This window comes from Papaver somniferum, unplaced genomic scaffold, assembly GCF_003573695.1.
Source record: "Papaver somniferum cultivar HN1 unplaced genomic scaffold, ASM357369v1 unplaced-scaffold_117, whole genome shotgun sequence".
NCBI lineage: Eukaryota > Viridiplantae > Streptophyta > Magnoliopsida > Ranunculales > Papaveraceae > Papaver > Papaver somniferum.
This window is the reverse complement of record NW_020620714.1, coordinates 1150395-1175004: the sequence shown is the minus strand read 5'-3', so window position 1 is coordinate 1175004 and position 24610 is coordinate 1150395. Positions and strand designations below refer to the sequence as shown.

Here is a 24610-nt window from a genome sequence, read left to right as displayed (position 1 = left end):
TCACCTCCAATTCTATGGTGTGATAATCTTGGTGCAACTTATTTTACTGTTAATCCTATATTTCATGCAAGAACGAAATATATTGAGATTGATTATCATTTTGTGCGTGATCAGGTTGCTTTGAAACTTCTTGATGTCAGGTTTATATCTTCTAAGGATCAAATTGCAGATATTTTCACAAAATATTTATCTAAAGATAGGTTCTCTCTCTTAAGGTTCAAGCTAACGGTTCAAGATCACCCGTTACGCTTGCGGGAGGGCATACAATATGTGTGTTACTTAACACACGTATATCTTGTTAAACAAGTCTTTTCTCTTTAGGAAATTACAAGTCTTTTGTATTTTAAGAAATTGGTTTAGGTTTGGAAACCATCTTACCTTGTAGTTCAAGGAAGACTTTGTATATATATATATGTCTTGTAAAAACCAATTGATATGTATGAGTTAATAACAAAACAAGTTTCGTTCTCTTCTTCTAAGTTAAACCAAAACCCTAGTTGTTCTATCTAGGGCTTCATGAACCTTCGCACAACAACCGGATAAGAAACAGAGACAACAATATTGTTTTTTCACAAAGGAAAAATAAACAAATACAGAGTATTTCTTACTTTCTTGTTGTGTGAAGATTTCCTTTTATGAGATTCGTCACTTTCTATAACCACAAGGGGGCTTAGGGTTTGAAACCCTAACCACAAGTTTGTTAGATGAGAAACTTTTGCTGAAACAAAAAATAGTATGTGAATATGAAGAACCCAAGAAGAACAACAACATCAACAGAAAGAAGAACATAAGTAAAACAACGGCAGCAACAGAAATAACAAAAATAATCGACGATCTAAAATGAAATAGAAAGAAACGAAAATCTAAGTAAAATAATGATGGAACATGAAAGACCTACTAACCTGGAATGATCCATGAATTGATGTAGAAGGGAGCTTGGAAAGAGGGAAGATGATGACTAATATGAGGAAGAAGAATTACAAAAGAGAAGAAAGAGTGAAAAAATTCTCTCTCCTCCTAACAGTTATTGAAATAGGAAAAACCGCTGAAAAGAAGTACCCAGTCAGAAGGAAAAATGTGTCAGTCAAAATGATGAATAATCAATACGTGTAGAAGGACCTGTGGAAAATCCGGAGAAGTGTCGGTAAATCTGAAGAATACGAAGGGTTAGGTTGATGCAGAATAATAAAACTTCTCATATCGTTCTTTTTTTTGAGAGAACAACACGAGAAGAGGCAAAATGTGGGAACAAAATACCACGCAACCAATAGGAACGACAAAGATCATTAGTAGCAGGCGAATATGACGCGCCCAATATATCTCTGCTGACGAATGCAATGACGTCACTAAGGCACACCAAACATGTGAAGATCAACACGGTATTAATGCGAAGTTCATTTGTAAGGGCGATTATGTCACCCTCTTATTTCCGAAAATAAGAGGTTTATTAGCTGTCATCCACTATGTAACCCTGTAAAAGGGACCATAAGCCATGGTAGAGAGACAAAGATCTGATTTCTAAGAGTTGTGTTGAGAAATTTAGGTGAGAGAAAGTTGTTGTGTTCTCCAAGTTAGGTTTTCTCTTAATTCATTTGTATCTTCCTCTAACTTTTAATAAAAACACTTGTACATTTCTTATCATGTCTTAGTTTGTTCTTGCTTAAATCATAAGGGTGTATGTTGTAGAATTTGCTGCAATTACAAAAAAAGAAAAGAAGAAGGCAAATGAACAAGATTGTATTGTCATCGAGGGTGCAGTTCAGTAACTGAAACATCATTCACGCTGTACATTGCTGTATCTCTGATTGACTCGTTTTTAGAACTTCCTTGTGCATCTCTGTAGTCTGAATATAAAGTCGACTTGGGTTCCATACGTTTAATACTACCAGCAAAGAATGCAGGCGCTGAAGGTAAATTGTGACTGATTGAAAAGTATCTGTTGAGCATTAGGATAACCGTCTGCATTGAGGGCCTATCTTCAACATTTTTTTGAACACATAATAATGCTACGTGGATGCATCTCACCGCTTCTTTTCTAGAAAAAGTGTCTTTCAAAGTTGGATGTAATATTTCTATAGCAGATCCATTATTCCAATGCCGCCATGCCTGCATCAGTTTCTCCATCATTTCAGTATCCATCGTGTAAACAAAAGTAGACAAAACTGGATGCAGATAATGTATAACTCATGATACTCACATAGCTTAGAAGGTCCCCAGCAATATCTGATTTATGAAAACTGCTGTTCCTCTGTCCGCAAAGTATCTCTAAAACTAAGACACCAAAACTAAAAACGTCTGATTTCATAGAGAATTCACCATGCATTATATACTCAGGAGCCATGTAGCCACTGCGAATCCCAACTCCCAAACAAGGAATATCAAAATTTGTTTTGATAGAATTATGAACAATTAAATGTTTAACGATTCTAAGTTTACACTTACTATGTTCCAACTATTCTGTTTGTATTATCTTGAATTTGGTGAAGGCAAAAAAGCCTAGCCATGCCAAAATCTGCAATTTTTGGATTCATGTCTGCATCCAATAATATATTGCTAGCTTTGAGATCCCGGTGGATGATTTTCAGTCGAGACTCCTCATGGAGATAGACAAGTCCTCTTGCTACCCCTCCTATTAACTTGTATCGTCTTTCCCAATCCAGCTGTGTACATTTAACTGGGTCTACAAATTCATCCGACCAAAAAAATGCAAACTTTTAGACCACCTATGAATCCAACCATGCTAGCTGATAGAATAAGAATAAACAGACACCAAACGGGAGGCAAACCGAATAGGATCTGGTCAAGGCTTCCATTTGGCATGAATTCATAGATGAGCAGTTTTTCTTCACCAGCTTGGCTGAAACCAACGAGCTTCACCAGATTTCTGTGCTGAAGTTTAGCTACTAAGGTAACTTCATTCTTGAACTCTTGTTCACCTTGTCCTGAATTTTTTGATAGCCTCTTTACGGCTATTTCTTGCATGTCTGAAAGTGTACCCTGCTCAGGTCATGAAGCGAAACCAGAAAAATAAGGTTCTTAGTTATCTAGAAAACTTCAAAAGAACAATTGCCTTTAGGGATTATATTCTATAATTCAATTTACAAGGATATCATATACTATTTGTACCTTGTAAACAGAGCCAAATCCACCTTGTCCAAGTTTATTAGCTTCCGAGAAATTATTTGTTGCAACACATATAGTACTGAAGTTGAACTGTAAAGATTCTGTTCCTTGAATCTCATCGTCGACATCTTCATGAGGAAACAACAAGAAGTGCAAACCTTTAAGCAAGAGACATCAGAAATTTATACTGTGCATATAAGTGTCATGTTTGAGAAATAGGTAGCTACTTACCATCAAACTTTTTTCTCTGTGTTTTTTTCCTCCCAAAATAGAAGAAACCGAAGGCAATGGTGAAAAGTACTGCGATAACGAATGGAACAGCTATACGGATGGTAAGTTTGGATGAGTTGTTCTTATTTTCTGCATGAACATGAACATTTCTCAATTAGGAACAGAATCCAAGTATGAACAATTTGTGTTTTCTTATGAGAAACAGGCAAACAAGAATCCTGACAAGCATAAATATACACAGATATATATCATAACAATGAGATCCTGAAAGTGTTAGCCGACCTCTAATTCGCCAAGTGTGTGAAGTTCTAACTGGATGACCGAAAGTAGTCTTTCTATATCGTGACATGGAAGGAAAAAATGAAAATTGAGATTTTTTTGAATGTACTGGTAGTAGTGTAATTATTTCCTAAACAAACATGATATACATAATTTGGTTGCGCAGTTGTGATCAATAAGTTAGAAAGAGAAAACAAGTAGATGAAGAAGAAGATAAATCCAAGAGTAAAACAACCCATAATGTTTTTGTTTCTGATGATCATGTATTCATGTGTTCTTTTATTTTTGTTTCCTAATAAGCGTCTAAGTACCAGTCATATTAGTGCAGCAGACTAAGTCTAGCAGGTAATGAAGCGTTTTCACATGGCCAAATCAAGGGGGTCCCAAATTAAGAAAAAACTGTCGCAACTAATAAAGTTACTTTGAATTTTGAGGGAAAATAAATGTGACCACAAATCAGTTGTTCTTCCAAATTGAGTCCTGTTCTGATTTAAATGTTACAGCTGATATATATGGTAAATGGTTGCCCACGTACATCTGTCATTTGTTTCAATAACCAGTACGAGGGCACTCTCTTTATTAGTATATACCTTGGATATTTTTGATCTCGGAACTGATAATCCCCCAAAAAAGGTGTATCTCTTCACATTCCTAGACTGTCGCAACTAATTTATAGATATGCCTAAACACCAAGAGGGAATAATCCCGCCCAAAAGGATTTTCTTTTGGTTTCATCCCGCCCAAAATGAAAATGTTAGGGTTTAAATCGAAAAAGAATTGACCTAAGATTATTCCTGCTAGATGTTCTTTTTTCACTACTTCCCAATATATTCCTGTTTTCATCAAATTTTCATCCTATGATGATACAGAAATATTTCCAAAATTTCAAACTAAATCTTCTATGAATAACCTCAAATTCCCCTTTTCCTCTAACAAACTTTCCCTAATTTGAACCCAAAATATCTCCCAAAATTTATCCTAGTTATCTCCGGTTCTCTCTGCAACTTTGTTTTGGGAAAGAAAAAGAAAGTGGGGATTATGTCACTCTCGTGTGATAGTTAGGTCAGACTAGGTGTAAACAAGGTACAAAAAAAAAATATTAACATTTTGAATTTCGTGAGATGAACTTCACGGGATGGCTTCTTTGTGGGTACGTGACTTCTTTGTTGGTACGTGGGGATTATGTGCACCAACACGATGGCTTCTATACCCTTTGTTTGTACCACGGATTTGGCGCAATTAAGGGGATACACTTTTCCACGGATTCTTCAATCAAAAGCTTTACGATTTGGCGCTTGCTCGGCCGAGGTGATATTGATTAAGAAGAGAAAGATGAGGAAATGGATAACTACAATTGGAATCATTGTGTTCCTCAACTAATGATTACCCAATCAAGAATAACTCTTTGCATACCAATAAGAAAAATTTAGTTAAGAAAACCTAGATGGATGAAGGCAGTATTCAAGCAAACAGAGACCAACGATATTTTCCACTTTCCCAAGTTGACACGATAAGTTGACTTAGACTTTATGACTTGAAGACTTGGAAAAATTGAAAGGTAAGGAAGCTCCCATGAAACTACAGTGCAAACCAACCACAAAGTGATTGCTGTGAGAGAACCAACGACTTTTCTTTTTCTCAGATGGATTGTGATTTTTAACTGCAAAAATGATAAACCCAAGAGAAATCTTGAGATTTCTCGCTTGGGTTAATCTGACCGTTGGCTGTGAAAACTGGTCTCTCTCTGAACACATGACTTTCACAACAAATTTCACATCACCAGGTCCAGACACATATTTTTCCACGAAACCAACTTAAAGATCTATAAAGATTCCACATACGAAAAATATAAGTTACAGAGTTTTTGAAAAATCGAACGCCACTCAAAGTGAACACAGAGAGGACAAATACATATGAAAGGAATCAAAGATTTTTTAGTTAGATTGATTAGTATCTGAATTGACAAGTCAAAAATCAGAGGAGGAGAAACTGGGCTGTGCGGATTATTTGGTGCAAGAGTACAAGGGCAACGTGTTGTGTAGTTAGTGGTGGGACTAACAGAGGGCGATTTTGTGGGTATGAAAGGTTGTATTTTCTAAAGGATTGAGAAGTGTAGTATTTTGATTAAACCAAACAGAAAACTGTCCTATGCAATCAAAAACGAAGAAATTAGCTCGGATGGATACCTTAGTAGATGTAAAATTTAAGGTGTTGAGACCTGGGTTCAAAATTCATCTGCAACCTAAAAGGTAATCAAGAGAAAGAAACTTGGCATAAAATTACGAACATAACAGTTGAAGAAAACTATACCGCATTTTTGTTGATATGGTCCATCCTTACAAAAACACACGACGACACCTTTCTCATTGACTCCACAATATCCACCGCTTGCTTGGCACTCTGTACATGGTGATTTATGCCATTCCAAAGTGAAACCTTTTTTTATTAACGGCATATAACCGTTAACCTGACCTGTTTTGGAGTTTGACTCCACTTCTACGGGAACATGAACCGATAACTGGCATGATAACCTATCATAAAGCGATTCCCCCGGAGGAACAAACCCGGCGAAAGAATAAATCTTGCGATCGTAGGAAGTTACACAATAAGTATTCACTGGATAAATGTAATTCTCATATAACTTACGACTGAAATTGGTGCAAATGTAAAAGAACGTAAGAAGCTGAACTCCGGAACCAAATTTGAAGGGACTTTGATCATTGAAAGTAGAATTTATAAAAGGAACAGGACAGAAACTATGTGCAACTGGATTCTCCACTCGGAATGATCTACTGCCGTAATGGATATCTCGAATTATGTAATCATATCCTTCTGCATATAGAATAGGAACCTTATTCTTACAACTAACATTAAATCCTGGATACCCACAGTAGTCTTTTTCAATCCAAAATGGGTAGCTAATATTTAATCCGTTTCCGCAATCTTTAGGCTTGCAATCTTCGAACCGATGGTCGAGTGTTAAAACTGCTTCAATTACGTTTAAGGCGATAAGAGTACCAACTAGCAGGATCAGATGAACACTGATGTTTATATTCATTTGAAAGAAATGAATACTAATATTGAAAGAGAACAAAGAAGAAGAGACAGAGATGGAAACTGTTGCATAACTGGGATGTGATGAACATGTTCTAAGGAGTGGTATTTGACTAGTCTTTGCCACTTGTATTAGTCTAACTTATCTCATTTTTTAATAAACTTGATTACTTCAAGGCTACAAAGTCTTACGGTTGAACATCATAGATGTGACATGTGAACATGATAACTTCTAATGAAAGATACTGTTAGTAAAATATTACTTGGAGGGGTGAGCTTGTGCATTGGGAGATTCTTATAAGAATAGTGCATAAATGGCTCCTATTTTTGGTTGAAAGGAAGAAATATTGAAAAGGAGAGCAAGAAGTACTGGACAGTGGACACCTTACCAACCTATCCCATCCGGAGTCGAACTCTAACTATATAAAAGTGCTCCAAATTGGTAGGGGGTGTCAGGGAGATAAGGAGGAATATCTCCTGTCCAGGAGTTGACATTATCATGCTCATATTATAGCTAGGAAACATGGTTTATGCCATGAAAAGAGGATGGTTCATGAAAAAACTGGGGACTGACTAACTCGACGTCAAAATGGAATACAGTTTCCCTTGTTTAAATTTTTCAGGTAACAGAAAGGGTGACTTAATCAGTAAAAACCAAACTCCAACTGTAGAAGAATTATAGAACAATATGCTAAGGATTTAGGATTATACGATAAAGGAGATCCTAAATTCCTAATACCGTGAAACTGCAGTTAGGAATGACAATTTGCTTCAGCATAGACTGCAGTGGCATTAGTTACTAAAAGATGCTATTTTCCATTGGGGGATATTTGGAAAATGGTAATATTCGTCAGATGAACACTGATGTTTATATTAATTTGAAAGAAATGAGTACTAATGTTGAAAGAGAACAAAGAAGAAGAGACAGAAATGAATCCACAATATCCACCAGTTCCTTCACACCCAGTACACGATGCTTTATCCCATCCTAGAGTGAAACCTTTTTCTAGCAAAAGCATATGATTCTTGTCCTTCAGGCCTCCAGTTCCTAAACCGGGATCTCCATCCAGTTCTACAGGTACTATGACTAAAGACTGGCATATCAATGGATCCATAAGAAATTCTTCCGGAGATAAAAGAGTAGCAAATGAAACAAGGTTATTATCAGAGGAAGACCTTGCACAAGAACTAGTCACAAGAGAAGCGAAGTTGTCATACTTTGGATTATAATTCGAGCAGTTGTAATAGAATGTAAGATCTCGAACACTCAAACCAGGTTTAAAGGGAGTTGGATCACTGAATGTCAGAATTTTTCAGAGGGACAGGACACTTTTCATTGGATACAACCGAATTCTCCACTCGAAACAACTTGTTTACATAGTCGATTTCTCGAATTATGTAATCATACCCCGATGTTAATAAAATGGGATCATTGTTCTTACAAGTAACTCTAAATCCTGGTTGCCCACAATAATCATCTTGAGTCCAAAATGGATATCTTATTTGTGGACCACTACCACAGGTTTTAGGCTTGCAAGATTCAAACCGAAAATCAGCTGATAGAACTAGTTGACCTGAGGTTAAGAAGATAGCAATGTGAAGTATTAAATGAACATTGGACATTGAATCCATTAGGAAGAAATGAATACTGATGTTGAAGAATAAGAGATAAAAGGAAGACGGGTTCGAACATCCTCTTGATAATTTGATTTCTTTGTAGTTTTATTTTGTTTGTGCTTTTTTAAATTGGAGGGAATAAATGTATTTCCTGGTGATTATAATCCAAGTTATCAGTTAATAAATATTAAGTCTTTTGTTTTATATTTCCGGCTATTGCCGAGCAAAATTGGCAAATTCAACTTAGCGCTTTTCCATCAAGCCTGATCTAGATTACATATATAAACCTACTTCATCCAAAAGTGTTATACCGGTCTGAAGCTCTTGAATTTGAATTACACGGTTCCTTTTTTTTCGCACTAGAAGAAAGACCATGATGTATGTAGTAGGTTAGCAAGATTTTTTCCATCAGAACCCATAAGATCGTTTGGAGGATCAGTCATGTTGAGATTATTAGTCCCACATTATTTGGGTTATCTAAGATCCTGCGGTTTATAACTCTATGGGCCGCTCCACTCATTGCGACGAGTCACATGACTGCGCCTTTGCTCCGCGTCACCCGATTTATTGTCCACGTGTTAGACCCAACGAGGCTACACGGGAGGGGGCGTGTTGAGATTATTAGTCCCACATTGTCTGGGTTATCTAAGATCCTGCGGTTTATAATCCCATGGACCAATTCATTCATTGCCAATTGGTTTTTGAGTTGGATGCCCCTATTCTAACATAGTACCAGAGCAGGCTATTTGTGTCGAGTCATTTGATCGCACTTTTACTTCGCATTACCCAATTTATTGTCCACGAATTAGACCCAACGAGACTACACGTGAAGGGGGCGTGTTCAGATTATTAGTCCCACATTATCTGGATTATCTAAGATCCTGCGGTTTATAACTCTATGAACCATTCTGCTTATTGCCAATTGATTTGATTTGAATGCCCACATTCTAACAAGTCTAAGTCAAGACCTTAATAGATTGTCATGTGTCTCCAAGTTGCATATATATATATTACTGGCTTGACTTGCTAATATCATGTTTTAGCATTCATCATGTTCCAATATATATTACTGGCTTGACTATTTCATCAGTGTCATACCTATCTTTGGTCTAAATATTTCCTCCTCGCTAACATCAACATGAGGAATAAGAGGGTGGTTAAACATATTGTATTATAGTATGACATAATGGTCCCACGGAGAGTGCCCTATACGTGGGGGCGTGTGAAGGATAATAATCCCACATTGCTAGTATCTCGTTAATAAATTTAAAAGATAATACGGAAGGATCATTCTACTCACTGTTAATTGGTTTTGAGTTGGATGCATGTAAATTTTAATGCCATAAGAGGGGATGGAATAGATCGTAAGAAAATAAGATACTCCATTAGTATCTCAGCCTCGCTATTCAAAAAACAAATATATATATATATATATATATATATATATATATATATATATATATATATATATATATATATATATATATATATCCTATATCGGCCAATATAATCGAACAACAAAGATATACATAACAATATTATAAGCAATGAGTTCAAAAACAAGATTAAATGGACAGGAAGAATGTTACTGGCTTTTTGCTTGCGCTGGTGATGAGTTATAGTATTCATCGTGTTCCAATATCGATGGAGCCTCTGATTATGAGAACGACTGTTGTGATGGAATTCGCCGCCAAGGTTTTCACCAAACTTGTTGGCGAAAGTCGGAGCAACTTTTGTAAAACACGAACATATTGTACAACCCTAAAATTTAACCTGATATTTCATCGGGATCGGCCGGTTTTATACTGATGCAAGGGATTTAAATCCAGAGTAAATGGATGAATGATTTTTTGGGCACTACTCAAAAATGGAGGGGGACTACTCTTCATTTTTTGAGTGGATATTAGAAGTAATTTTGAGTCATCCCTTATCTAAGTTTTTTTTAATACCAAACTTGTCTTTGGTAATAAAGTTAGTTAGTGTAATGATTAGTGAGATTAAATAATCAGTAAGTTAATTTTTTTCAAAAGAAGAATTATTAAGTGGGAGAAGAAGAAAATGATAATGAAGATGAGGGTTTTGGAAGAAAAGTTAGATCTTTTTTTTTAAGAGCCACAACAAAAATACGATGTTTTGGGTAATCACGGTAAAAAAGTTCGGCTACGACATCTGAAGAACAGGTAGCCAAACTCAGCTTTAATGGAGTTTTTTCTTTCAGAGAAAGTTTGGTTAGGAGAAAAAATTTGCGACGTAACCGAACTTTTTGCGACGTAGCCGAACTTTCTGCGACGTAACGGATTTTTTGCGACGTAACCGAACTTTTTGTGACGAAACCGAACTTTTTGCGACGAAATCGAACTAAAAAAGTTCGGTTTGGAATTTTTTTTTGCGACGTAAACAAACTTTTTGATGAAGAAACCGAACTTAGTAAAGCGCATACTTCGTTATCTTAAAGAAACAACAACTTTTGGTATACTTCTTCGACCGTCTTCTTCTCTACAATTATCTTTCAGTGCATATACTGATTCTGATTGGGCTGGTTTTCTTGAAGATCGACGTTCAACCAGTGGTTATTGTGTATTTTTGGATGGTAATATTATCTCTTGGAGTGCTCGTAAACAGAAAACCGTGTCATGTTCTAGCACTGAAGCAGAATATAGAGGTCTTGCTATTGCTACTGCTGAAACTATGTGGATTCAATCACTTCTATCAGAACTTCGAGTTTCTACTCAATCACCTCCAGTTCTATGGTGTGATAATCTTGGTGCAACTTATCTTACTGTTAATCCTATATTTCATGCAAGAACGAAATACATTGAGATTGATTATCATTTTGTGCGTGATCAGGTTGCTTTGAAACTTCTTGATGTCAGGTTTATATCTTCTAAGGATCAAATTGCAGATATTTTCACAAAATCTTTGTCTAAAGATAGGCTCTCTCTCTTAAGGTTCAAGCTAACGGTTCAAGATCACCCGTTACGCTTGCGGGAGGGTGTTTAGGCATACAATACGTGTGTTACTTAACACACGTATATCTTGTTAAACAAGTCTTTTCTCTTTAGGAAATTACAAGTCTTTTGAATTTTAGGAAATTGGTTTAGGTTTGGAAATCATCTTACCTTGTAGTTCAAGGAAAACTTTGTATATATATATGTCTTGTAAAACCAATTGATATGTATGAGTTAATAACAAAACAAGTTTCGTTCTCTTCTTCTAAGTGAAACCAAAACCCTAGTTGTTCTATCTAGGGCTTCATGAACCTTCGCACAACAACCGGATAAGAAACAGAGACAACAATATTGTTTTTTCACAAAGAAAATATAAACAAATAAAGAGTATTTCTTACTTTCTTGTTGTGTGAAGATTTCCTTTTTATGAGATTCGTCACTTTCTATAACCACAAGGGGGCTTAGGGTTTGAAACCCTAACCACAAGTTTGTTAGATGAGAAACTTTTGCTGAAACAAAAAATAATATGTGAATATGAAGAACCCAAGAAGAACAACAATAGCAGCAGAAAGAAGAACATGAGTAAAACAACGGCAGCAGCAGAAATGACAAAAATAATCGACGATCTAATATGAAATAGAAAGAAACGAAAATCTAAGTAAAACAATGATGGAACATGAAAGACCTACTAACCTGGAATGATCCATGAATTGACGTAGAAGGGAGCTTGGAAAGAGGGAAGATGATGACTAATATGAGGAAGAAGAATTACAAAAGAGAAGAAAGAGTGAAAAAAATTCTCTCTCCTCCTAACAGTTATTGAAATAGGAAAAACCGCTGAAAAGAAGTACCCAGTCAGAAGGAAAAATGTGTCAGTCAAAATGATGAATAATCAATACGTGTAGAAGGACCTGTGGAAAATCCGGAGAAGTGTCGGTAAATCTGAAGAATACGAAGGGTTAGGTTGATGCAGAATAATAAAACTTCTCATATCGTTCTTTTTTTTGAGAGAACAACACGAGAAGAGGCAAAATGTGGGAACAAAATACCACGCAACCAATAGGAACGACAAAGATCATTAGTAGCAGGCGAATATGACGCGCCCAATATATCTCTGCTGACGAATGCAATGACGTCACTAAGGCACACCAAACATGTGAAGATCAACACGGTATTAATGCGAAGTTCATTTGTAAGGGCGATTATGTCACCCTCTTATTTCCGAAAATAAGAGGTTTATTAGCTGTCATCCACTATGTAACCCTGTAAAAGGGACCATAAGCCATGGTAGAGAGACAAAGATCTGATTTCTAAGAGTTGTGTTGAGAAATTTAGGTGAGAGAAAGTTGTTGTGTTCTCCAAGTTAGGTTTTCTCTTAATTCATTTGTATCTTCCTCTAACTTTTAATAAAAACACTTGTACATTTCTTATCATGTCTTAGTTTGTTCTTGCTTAAATCATAAGGGTGTATGTTGTAGAATTTGCTGCAATTACAAAAAAAGAAAAGAAGAAGGCAAATGAACAAGATTGTATTGTCATCGAGGGTGCAGTTCAGTAACTGAAACATCATTCACGCTGTACATTGCTGTATCTCTGATTGACTCGTTTTTAGAACTTCCTTGTGCATCTCTGTAGTCTGAATATAAAGTCGACTTGGGTTCCATACGTTTAATACTACCAGCAAAGAATGCAGGCGCTGAAGGTAAATTGTGACTGATTGAAAAGTATCTGTTGAGCATTAGGATAACCGTCTGCATTGAGGGCCTATCTTCAACATTTTTTTGAACACATAATAATGCTACGTGGATGCATCTCACCGCTTCTTTTCTAGAAAAAGTGTCTTTCAAAGTTGGATGTAATATTTCTATAGCAGATCCATTATTCCAATGCCGCCATGCCTGCATCAGTTTCTCCATCATTTCAGTATCCATCGTGTAAACAAAAGTAGACAAAACTGGATGCAATAATGTATAACTCATGATACTCACATAGCTTAGAAGGTCCCCAGCAATATCTGATTTATGAAAACTGCTGTTCCTCTGTCCGCAAAGTATCTCTAAAACTAAGACACCAAAACTAAAAACGTCTGATTTCATAGAGAATTCACCATGCATTATATACTCAGGAGCCATGTAGCCACTGCGAATCCCAACACCCAAACAATATAGGAATATCAAAATTTGTTTTGATACAATTATGAACAATTAAATGTTTAACGATTCCAAGTTTACACTTACTATGTTCCAACTATTCTGTTTGTATTATCTTGAATTTGGTGAAGGCAAAAAAGCCTAGCCATGCCAAAATCTGCAATTTTTGGATTCATGTCTGCATCCAATAATATATTGCTAGCTTTGAGATCCCGGTGGATGATTTTCAGTCGAGACTCCTCATGGAGATAGACAAGTCCTCTTGCTACCCCTCCTATTAACTTGTATCGTCTTTCCCAATCTAGCTGTGTACATTTAACTGGGTCTACAAATTCATCCGACCAAAAAAATGCAAACTTTTAGACCACCTATGAATCCAACCATGCTAGCTGATAGAATAAGAATAAACAGACACCAAACGGGAGGCAAACCGAATAGGATCTGGTCAAGGCTTCCATTTGGCATGAATTCATAGATGAGCAGTTTTTCTTCACCAGCTTGGCTGAAACCAACGAGCTTCACCAGATTTCTGTGCTGAAGTTTAGCTACTAAGGTAACTTCATTCTTGAACTCTTGTTCACCTTGTCCTGAATTTTTTGATAGCCTCTTTACGGCTATTTCTTGCATGTCTGAAAGTGTACCCTGCTCAGGTCATGAAGCGAAACCAGAAAAATAAGGTTCTTAGTTATCTAGAAAACTTCAAAAGAACAATTGACTTTAGGGATTATATTCTATAATTCAATTTACAAGGATTTCATATACTATTTGTACCTTGTAAACAGAGCCAAATCCACCTTGTCCAAGTTTATTAGCTTCAGAGAAATTATTTGTTGCAACACATATACTACTGAAGTTGAACTGTAAAGATTCTGTTCCTTGAATCTCATCGTCGACATCTTCATGAGGAAACAACAAGAAGTGCAAACCCATAAGCAAGAGACATCAGAAATTTATACTGTACATATAAGTGTCATGTTTGAGAAATAGGTAGGTACTTGCCATCAAACTTTTTTCTCTGTGCTTTTTTCCTCTCAAAATAGAAGAAACCGAAGGCAATGGTGAAAAGTACTGCGATAACGAATGGAACAGCTATACGGATGGTAAGTTTGGATGAGTTGTTCTTATTTTCTGCATGAACATGAACATTTCTCAATTAGGAACAGAATCCAAGTATGAACAATTTGTGTTTTCTTATGAGAAACAGGCAAACAAGAATCCTGACAAGCATAAATATACACAGATATATATCATAAAAATGAAAATTGAGATTTTTTTGAATGTACTGGTAGTAGTGTAATTATTTCCTAAACAAACATGATATACATAATTTGGTTGCGCAGTTGTGATCAATAAGTTAGAAAGAGAAAACAAGTAGATGAAGAAGAAGATAAATCCAAGAGTAAAACAACCCATAATGTTTTTGTTTCTGATGATCATGTATTCATGTGTTCTTTTATTTTTGTTTCCTAATAAGCGTCTAAATACCAGTCATATTAGTGCAGCAGACTAAGTCTAGCAGGTAATGAAGCGTTTTCACATGGCTAAATCAAGGGGGTCCCAAATTAAGAAAAAACTGTCGCAACTAATAAAGTTACTTTGAATTTTGAGGGAAAATAAATGTGACCACAAATCAGTTGTTCTTCCAAATTGAGTCTTGTTCTGATTTAAATGTCACAGCTGATATATATGGTAAATGGTTGCCCACGTACATCTGTCATTTGTTTCAATAACCAGTACGAGGGCACTCTCTTTATTAGTATATACCTTGGATATTTTTGATCTCGGAACTGATAATCCCCAAAAAAAGGTGTATCTCTTAACATTCCTAGACTGATTTTAGGGTTCAATTTATAGATATGCCTAAACACCAAGAGGGAATAATTCCGCCGAAAAGGATTTTCTTTTGCTTTCATCCCTCCCAAAATGAAAATGTTAGGGTTTAAATCGAAAAAGAATTGACCTAAGATTATTCCTGCTAGATTTCTTTTTTCACTACTTCCCAATATACTCCTGTTTTCATCAAATTTTCATCCTATGACGATACAGAAATATTTCCAAAATTTCAAACTAAATCTTCTATGAATAACCTCTAATTCCCCTTTTCCTCTAACAAACTTTCCCTAATTTGAACCCAAAATATCTCACAAAATTTATCCTCGTTATCTCGGATTCTCTCTGCAACTTTGTTTTGGGAAAGAAAAAGAAAGTGGGGATTATGTCACTCTCGTGGGCTAGTTAGGTCAGGCTAGGTGTAAACAAGGTATCTCTCCGTTTTTTTTAATAGACCAGTTTTGTTTTTAGCGAAATTTAAGGAAATTAAGAGAACTAATCATTGAAAGTGGTCCTCATGACACTTGTCAATGAAAGAAGTGAAATGAAATGGTCCCCGTGACACTTGTTAGCAAATAAAGTGAAGTGGTCAACATGACACTTGTCATCCAAAGAAGTTAAGAGAAAAGTGGTCCCAAAAATTAAAATAACATTCGACTTTCCCAATAAAGAAACTGGCCTATTTTTTTGAAAATTTTATTATACAAATTGGCCTATTAAAAAAGAACTGAGGGAGTAGAAAAAAAAATTAAAATTTTTAATTTCGTGAGATGAACTTCACGGGATGGCTTCTTTGTGGATACGTGACTTCTTTTTTGGTACGTGGGGATTATGTGCACCAACACGATGGCTTCTATACCCTTTGTTAGTACCACGGATTTGGCGCAATTAAGGGGATACACTTTTCCACGGATTCTTCAATCAAAAGCTTCACAATTTGGCGCTTGCTCGGCCGAGGTGATATTGATTAAGAAGAGAAAGATGAGGAAATGGATAACTACAATTGGAATCATTGTGTTCCTCAACTAATGATTACCCAATAAAGAATCACTCTTTGCAGACCAATAAGAAAAATTTAGTTAAGAAGCCTAGATGGATGAAGGCAGTATTCAAGCAAACAGAGACCAATGATATTTTCCACTTTCCCAAGTTGATACGATAAGTTGACTTAGACTTTATGACTTGAAGACTTGGAAAAATTGAAAGGTAAGGAAGCTCCCATGAAACTACAGTGCAAACCAACCACAAAGTGATTGCTGTGAGAGAACCAACGACTTTTCTTTTTCTCACATCGATTATGATTTTTAACTGCAAAAATGATAAACCCAAGAGAAATCTTGAGATTTCTCGCTTGGGTTAATCTGACCGTTGGCTGTGAAAACTGGTCTCTCTCTGAACACATGACTTTCACAACAAATTTCACAACACCAGGTCCAGACACATATTTTTCCACGAAACCAATTTTAAGATCTATAAAGATTCCACATACGAAAAATATAAGCTACAGAGTTGTTGAAAAATCGAACACCACTCAAAATGAACACAGAGAGGACAAATACATATGTAGGAATCAAAGATTTTTTAGTTAGATTGATTAATATCTGAATTGACAAGTCAAAAATCAGAGGAGGAGAAACTGGGCTGTGCGGATTATTTGGTGCAAGAGTACAAGGGCAACGTGTTGTGTAGTTAGTTGTGGGACTAACAGAGGGCGATTTTGTGGGTATGAAAGGTTGTATTTTCTAAAGGATTGAGAAGTTTAGTATTTTGATTAAACCAAACAGAAAACTGTCCTATGCAATCAAAAACGAAGAAATTGGCTCGGATGGATACCTTAGTAGATGTAAAATTTAAGGTGTTGAGACCTGGGTTAAAAATTCATCTGCAACCTAAAAGGTAATCAAGAGAAAGAAACTTGGCATAAAATTATGAACATAACAGTTGAAGAAAACTATACCGCATTAGCTCTGCCTCTGTTAAAGGTAATCAAGAGAAAGAAACTTGGCCTAAAATTATGAACATAACAGTTGACCCACTAGCCTTTCCTTGGATCTGCCTCTGTTAAATATGGCACCAAGGCACTTATGGAAAGAGATGAACTATAGGGACAAGTGATTGTGAAAGGAATGGACCAAGTTTCTCTAGTATCGCCTTATGCCTCTAAAAATAGAATGCATTTGAACATTTAAAGCAAAATGGTTAGGCATAACCTCATGTTTATGCAATGAAAAGCAAAATGGTTCATGCAAAATTCTTGCAATAACAGGGGATTATGAAGTTAGAATTACCATGTTTGCAACTTTTCGAATGAGATCCTTCAAGGCAAAAACACACGAATTTGGTGTTTTCGAAACTGCAACGTCCTCCGCTTCTTTGGCATTCATGGCACTCACTCACTGATGAATTCCATGTCAAAACAAAACCGTTTTTCACGAAGTCGGAGTATTCCGTTACCATCAAAGTATTAAAATTTTCCCCTTCTTCCATCTCAATTGGAACACCAACTACAGCCTCACACTTCTCTGAGATAGAAAATAAATTACCTCCTTTTTGATGGATGATTGTTGCATAAGAAGTAAGACTCTCATTCGAAGTTTTCGAGCAAAGAATAGGAAATACGAAATATTCTTTAGGAGCCAAACTACAGTTATAGAGGAAATATAGATCAAGGTGGTAATCAGAAAGCGAGAAAGGCGAACCAATGACGGTGAAGTTCCTACGAGGAATTGGACAACTTGGTTCGTCATAAATTGCAGCAGCATTGGTCACTAAAAGCGAATGGTTTTCGTAAGAGATATCCCGTATAAGGTAATCTCCGTCGGATATACGAAGAATAGGAATTTTATGATCAGTACAAGATATCTTAAAGTTAGGGTGACCACAGTAGGATTCTTGTTCATCATCAATCCAAAATGGATAGCTTATGGTGAAATTATTATTGCCACATTTCTTGGGTTCACAAGCTTTGAATTTCGGGTTTTGATTATTTTGGCCTAAAACAGTTTGTAGTAGGTAAATGAGAATGATAAGATTGAGTAAGAGTGGGAAGAAGAGTTCATTGAAGAACATTTTTGCTTTCATACGGAGGAGAATACTGAGGCACTAGGCTTTACAGAGTGAGGGAAATGGAGAAGAAAAACATGAGGAAGTGGTCGTGGTTGATATTTATACAGTAGGTTTTAATGTTGAAATGGGTGTTGACGTGGCGTGTGGATTCTTGACTTGGTGGTACAAGAAAGCAGCCCGAACAACTTTCGAATGGCCCATTCGCGAGATATGTAATACTTATGCCATCCTATTGTGAAGGACAAATATACCCTTATTGCACAACTAAACACCACACTGATTAGTGGAACAACAAGCTCCCTAAAGTTTTGAACCACAAAAGGTTTAAGATTACCATATCGGAACAAATCCTTCTACACATGTTAAGAGAATCTTGAATGTCTTCTAGTAAATGCTTTTTCGTGATGTTGTTTAAAACGTCTTTCTTAATGCCTATGAAGACCCCGTATCAGTTTCGGCCATCCTGACGATGCCACTGTACTAGTTTTTCATGTACTAGATTACTGTAGTATATAGTGATTCGCAGTCCGTCATGCTAATAGTAAAACCGCCGGAATTGATTTCAGTTTATTTTATTTTATTTGAGTCCCCCAATTCTGAACAAATGATGATAAAATTTTAAGTATTCCCAGTGAAAACATAGTATAGAGCGACGATCAACTTACAAAAGAAAAAATAAAACAAGAAGAGGAATGAACAAGATTGTAGTGTCATCGAGGGTGTAGTTCAGTGACCGAAACATCATTCAAGCTCATTGTTGTTTCGCTGATTGACTCGTTCTTTGAGCTTCCCTGTTCTTCAGTGTAGTCTGAATATAAGGTCGGCTTGGGCTCCATACTTCTACTACTACCAGCAAAGAACGCAGGCGCTGAAGGTAAATTGTGACTGATTGAAAAGTAGCTGTTGAGCATTAGGACAACAGTCTGCATTGAGGGTCTATCTTCAACATTTTCTTGAACACATAATAATGCAACATGGATGCATCTAACCGCTTCATTTCTAGAACACGTGTCTTTCAAAGTTGGATCTAATATTTCTATAGCAGTTCCATTATTCCAGTGCCTCCATGCCTGCATCAGTTTCACCACCATTTCATTTTCCATTCTGTAAACAGAATTACAGAAGATTGGATACAAAATATACATAATTGACACTCACATAGCTTAGAAGATCCCGAGCAATATCTGATTTACGAAAATTGCTGTTCCTCTGTCCACAAACAATCTCTAAGACCAAGACGCCAAAACTAAAAACATCTGATTTCACAGAGAATTCACCGTGAAATACATACTCGGGAGCCATGTAGCCACTGCAAATCCCAACACCCAAATACGAGTATCAAAAAGTGATTCAATACAATTATACACACAGGTGTTCAATGATTCAGAGTTTATACTTACTGCGTTCCAACTATTCTGTTAGTACTATCTTGAATTTGGTGAAGACCAAAAAGCCTAGCCATGCCAAAATCTGCAATTTTAGGATTCATTTCGATATCTAATAATATATTGCTAGCTTTGAGATCCCGATGAACGACTTTAAGTCGAGACTCCTCGTGGAGATAGACAAGTCCTCTTGCTATCCCTCCTATTATCCTGTATCGCCTTTCCCAATCCAGCTGTGTACATTTAATTGGATCTACACAATATAACAAACTTTTAGACCCCCATTTTAGTCTGAAAGAAATATCTATGCATCCAACTATGCTGATAATAATAAGAATAAACAGACACAGAATGGGAGGCAGACCGCATAGGATTTGGTCAAGGCTTCCATTTGGCATGTATTCATAGACGAGTAGTTTCTCTTCACCAGCCATGCTGAAACCAACAAGCTTCACAAGATTTCTGTGTTGAAGTTTATCTACTAATGTAACTTCGTTCTTGAACTCTTGTTCACCTTGTCCTGAATTTTTCGATAGCCTCTTTACGGCTATTTCTTGGCTGTCTGAAAGTGTACCCTGATCAGGACAGAAAACGAAACCAAAAAATGAAAGGTCTTAGCTATCTAAATAACATCAAAAACAATCACCTAGTAGCAATTCAATTCTAAGTTTAAAGTTACATGCATTTAATATGTATTTAGTACCTTATAAACAGAGCCAAATCCACCTTCTCCAAGTTTACTAGCTTCGGAGAAATTGTTGGTTGAGGTACTAACTATTTTGAAGTTAAATTGTAAGGATTCTGTACTTGGAATCTCAGCATCAGCATCTTCATGAAAAACATACCAATAAGTGGGAAACAATTTTGGAAAGGTAGCAAACCATATGCAGCAGCATATATCTTTAGGTGTCATGGTTGAGGGATAGCTAACTTACCGTCAAAATACTCTGTCTTTGTTTTCTTTCTCTGGAAACAGAAGAACCAAAAGGCAATAGTGGTTAGTACTCCGATAATTGAAGGAACGGTGATACTGATAGCAAGTATGGATGAGTTATTCGCATTTGCTGCACGAATATGAACATTTTCAAATCAGGAACAGAGTGACAGTATGGATAACATTGAAAAAATTTCTGAAAAGCAACAAATTGTAATCATGAAATCTTGGTTTTCTATGAAAACTCTTAAAATGCTACATATTTGGAATCATATATGACATAACAAAGGAAAGGAGTACTACTTACAGTTTGGTGTAGTCGTATTCGTCGCCGATGGTGGTGATACGGGAGGAGGTGGTGATAGGAGAGGAACAGGTAATGATACTGAAGGGGGTGAAGGAACATTGATGTATTGAAGTAGAAGAAAGGGATACAATTCATATCTAATGTTACAACTGGGTCTAATAACTCTTCCACCTTGTTTCCCATCACAACAATTTGGTAATTCAGATATAGCTCCAACAAGACATCGACTACAATCATCTGAAGGTATATCCGGACTACACTGGACTAATCCATATAATATTCTACCATTAGTGAGATTTTTATCTCCACTAGCAAAATTAGAAGAAATAGACTTTTGTTTTTCTAATTCATTCATAAAATTACCTAAAATTTGGTTAAACTGCTCCGGATTAGAAATATTATTTGTTTTCCATATATAAACTGCTGGACTAACTTGCATAATATTAAAGTAATACTCATTTGAATACCTTAGCATGCATGTATCAAACCAAATAATTGCTTTTTTAGAATTCGGACATCTATCCTTGATATCTTGAGTACCAAAATCAAGACAACTTTGACAAGTATCTAATGTAACATCACCTCTACACTGTATAGACCCGTAAACAATATCCGGATTTAGGCCAACTGTGGTGTTATCGTATCTATTTCTGATGGTTGAAGGAAAAAGACGGTTGAGATTAGCTTCAAACGTACTGCCAGTAGTGAAATTATCTCCGTAACAAAAATGATAAATATAATTTGGTTGTGCAGTTGTGTATTGTATGATGATCAGTAAGCTAGAAAGAAAAGACAAGTAGATGCAGAAGACAAATCCAGGATTGAAACTACCCATGATTCTGTTTCTGATGATCATGTGCTTTCTATTTTTGTTTTCATGATAAACGCGAACCAGTTTGGAAGGGTGCATTGGGTGGTTTTGCACTAAAAGTCCATTATGAAGACTAGAGAAATCAATTCTCTCCACAGGCTCAAAGATTTTGGCAGCTTATCACTAGTCAATAGTCATATTTTAGTGCAACGCAAGTGTCAACCAGAAATTTTCATAATTGGGTCCCAACTTAGAATAATCTACCGCAACTAAAAATGTTTCTTTCAACTAATAGGAAGGTGATAGGGACAAATCAAGGGGATTCCATTCAGTGAGGTATGAATACGAAAGAATAAAACGGTTCTGTAGCTGGCGAAATTTGACGGTTTGTTGAAAGTTTATCGATTCATGTTCACAAAGTTATATACTGTATCACCCTTGATCTATCTTGTAGGGAGTATCATTATGCCACCAAAATAATAATAAAGCATATTCACAGTGAGGCATATTAACAGTCATGTTATAAGCAGACTAGTCAAGCATTTTCTCATATAGATAACAAGCATGCAATTGGATTTCTAACACTCAGATATCTAAAGATTTCCTAACCAAGAACTAGAAAGGAATTGAACTGACCTTTTGTTACCTCAATCAAATATGAATCTGAAAGAGTGTTACTGAAGGATTTGATGTTGATACAGAGAGCTCCAATCAATCAAATTTATCATCATCCTCTCACTTCCCTTCCTCAGAATCGCACTAATCCCTGTGTGTAGTTTCAATTGATGCCTCATTCCAAAATAGCTTGGCCGGCGGGTGGATGAACTCGAATGTCGAAGGTAAATAAACCAAAGTCCAAACGTAATTCTTGGAATTCAGTAATTATGAAGTTTGACACACTTCCATTGTAATGTAATCTGTACTCTGCAAAGACCCATAAAAAGTACCAGGCTATCGCCACAATAGTGTCCGTGAAGCGTCTTGTTTTTTCGATAGGTGAAGATAATATATAGGAGGCATTTAAGGTTAGATAATAGGAAATGTGCTAAACTACTGACAGCATTTAAGGCATTGAAGATAATAATTTTTGGCCACAATCTAAAAGGCGCTTAAGCGTAGGGTTGGCGCCTGGCAAAAAAAAAAAAAAAGGCGCCCAGGAGCTAAATTACCTGGAGTTTTTAGGGGCCATCCCAAAGGATTTAGGGGCCATCAATTTATACCCAGCCAAAGACCCTAGTTAAGGGGTACCCTATATGATATTGAAGTTACATAAATGCCCTTATGGTAAAACTGTATAAAAACCAAATCAAAAACAATTCTACTCATTTCAATTCTTCTTCTTCCAGTTTCATATTATCTTCCGATTGTGGAAGAAAAAAAAAATTTCCACTCCAAAGTCAAATGGCCCCAATTAGGTAAGAATCTATCATTTTTGGGGTTTATTTCGCTTTAATTCGACGAATCGAGAAAAAATAATTCTAGGGTTTTCGGTTATTTATCCAGATTCGGGCGATATTCATGCTCCTTTACTTCCGAATGTAGTCGTGTTCTTCATTTCTCAAGAACACCGACAGTATTCGGGAGAAATATTTTATGGTTATCGGCCAAATATTGTTGGTCATATCTTCCTGGATACAAACTGGTAATAATCGGTAGTTTAATGAATTTTTTGGCTTCCGAATATATTTAAGTAGACACACAGTATTCGGAAGTACACTCACTACCGAATATATATATATTGAAAAAATCTCAAAATTTCTGATATAGGAAAAATCCCATTTTGGGGCCAGTATTTATTCGGAAGAAAATATAATGTTATATACTTCCGATTATTTCAATTTCAAAATTTGAAAAGTATAAGTTTTTCCCAAATTCTGATTTTTGGGCCATCGTACATTCGGGACTTTACAAAACAATTATCCTCCGAATGTAGCAAGTTCAAAACAAACCACGCCTTGGCTCTAGGTGGTTCCAAGGGCCAATATAGAATGTTACACAACCCATATTCGGAAGTTTGGGTAACTAATTATACTTCCGATTATTTCAATTTCAAAATTTGAAAAGTATAAGTTTTTCCCAAATTCTGATTTTTGGGCCATCGTACATTCGGGACTTTACAAAATAATTATCCTCCGAATGTAGCAAGTTCAAAACAAACCACGCCTTGGCTCTAGGTGGTTCCAAGGGACAATATAGAATGTTAGACAACCCATATTCGGAAGTTTGGGTAACTAATTATACTTCCGATTATTTCAATTTCAAAATTTGAAAAGTATAAGTTTTTCCCAAATTCTGATTTTTGGGCCATCGTACATTCGGGACTTTACAAAACAATTATCCTCCGAATAATATAGTCGTGTTTAGAAATACCAACTTAATCGGTATATAAGAATTTAAGTTTGCCAACGAATGTCATATTCGGAGGGAATACGTGTATCGTTAACAACCGATTGTAGTGCACCAATGATACGAAACCTCAACGGCCATATTTTCAGAAACCTCAACGGCCATATTTTCAGAAACCTCAACGGCCATATTTTCAAAAATTAGATCCGTTGGAACTCTAATCTATATAAGGAGGGTAACCCCTCTCAGTTATTATTGAGTAACAAATCTGAATGAAAAACCTTTTCAATGGCAAGTCCATCATCAATCGACAACATACTTCGAAGATGCAAGCGAACAACTACATCAATTGCAACAAGGGAAGAAGAAATACAAAAAAGGAACAAACAACCCAAGAAAATTAAACCATCGTTAGTGGCAACGGAGGAGGAGGAAGAGGAAATCAAGGCTAAGAAGCGAGGTCAAGAACAATTCCATCATAGAGAAAGATTAAAACAAGTTGAGGAAGAGACCGAATGGATAAAAAATT

At 36.1% G+C, this 24610-nt stretch overlaps 3 protein-coding genes across 7 annotated transcripts; all 3 read right to left on the bottom strand.

Annotated features, from left to right (window-relative positions):
• Positions 1-1714: 1714 nt before the first annotated feature.
• On the bottom strand, positions 1715-6801 carry LOC113330045 (cysteine-rich receptor-like protein kinase 10). Of its 3 annotated transcripts, XM_026576906.1 has the most exons (8): positions 6280-6376; positions 5944-6164; positions 3355-3483; positions 3127-3251; positions 2787-2997; positions 2443-2680; positions 2198-2348; positions 1715-2106 (listed from the first exon to the last, which is right to left on the bottom strand). In XM_026576906.1, the coding sequence occupies exons 2-8, from the start codon at positions 6086-6088 to the stop codon at positions 1744-1746; spliced, it is 1362 nt and encodes a 453-aa protein (XP_026432691.1). In that variant the 5' UTR covers positions 6089-6164; positions 6280-6376; the 3' UTR covers positions 1715-1743. The 3 variants fall into 3 exon arrangements, with proteins under 3 accessions (XP_026432691.1, XP_026432690.1, XP_026432692.1); XM_026576905.1 differs by having other exon boundaries at positions 5944-6801; XM_026576907.1 differs by lacking the exons at positions 5944-6164; positions 6280-6376 and adding an exon at positions 3637-3957.
• A 5957-nt stretch (positions 6802-12758) lies between these two features.
• LOC113330044 (cysteine-rich receptor-like protein kinase 10) lies at positions 12759-18345 on the bottom strand. Of its 2 annotated transcripts, none has more exons than XM_026576903.1 (7): positions 17521-18345; positions 14402-14530; positions 14174-14298; positions 13834-14044; positions 13490-13727; positions 13241-13391; positions 12759-13150 (listed from the first exon to the last, which is right to left on the bottom strand). In XM_026576903.1, exons 1-7 carry the CDS (start codon positions 18311-18313, stop codon positions 12788-12790), a joined length of 2010 nt encoding a protein of 669 aa, XP_026432688.1. In that variant the 5' UTR covers positions 18314-18345; the 3' UTR covers positions 12759-12787. The 2 variants fall into 2 exon arrangements, with proteins under 2 accessions (XP_026432688.1, XP_026432689.1); XM_026576904.1 differs by lacking the exon at positions 17521-18345 and adding an exon at positions 15167-15199.
• Positions 18346-18893: 548 nt separating this feature from the next.
• LOC113330041 (cysteine-rich receptor-like protein kinase 10) lies at positions 18894-22701 on the bottom strand. 2 transcript variants are annotated; one of them, XM_026576898.1, is made up of 8 exons: positions 22372-22701; positions 20925-21188; positions 20619-20649; positions 20387-20511; positions 20048-20258; positions 19699-19936; positions 19457-19607; positions 18894-19368 (listed from the first exon to the last, which is right to left on the bottom strand). In XM_026576898.1, exons 2-8 carry the CDS (start codon positions 21159-21161, stop codon positions 19009-19011), a joined length of 1353 nt encoding a protein of 450 aa, XP_026432683.1. In that variant the 5' UTR covers positions 21162-21188; positions 22372-22701; the 3' UTR covers positions 18894-19008. The 2 variants fall into 2 exon arrangements, with proteins under 2 accessions (XP_026432683.1, XP_026432682.1); XM_026576897.1 differs by lacking the exon at positions 22372-22701 and having other exon boundaries at positions 20619-20747; positions 20925-22335.
• Positions 22702-24610: the final 1909 nt, after the last annotated feature.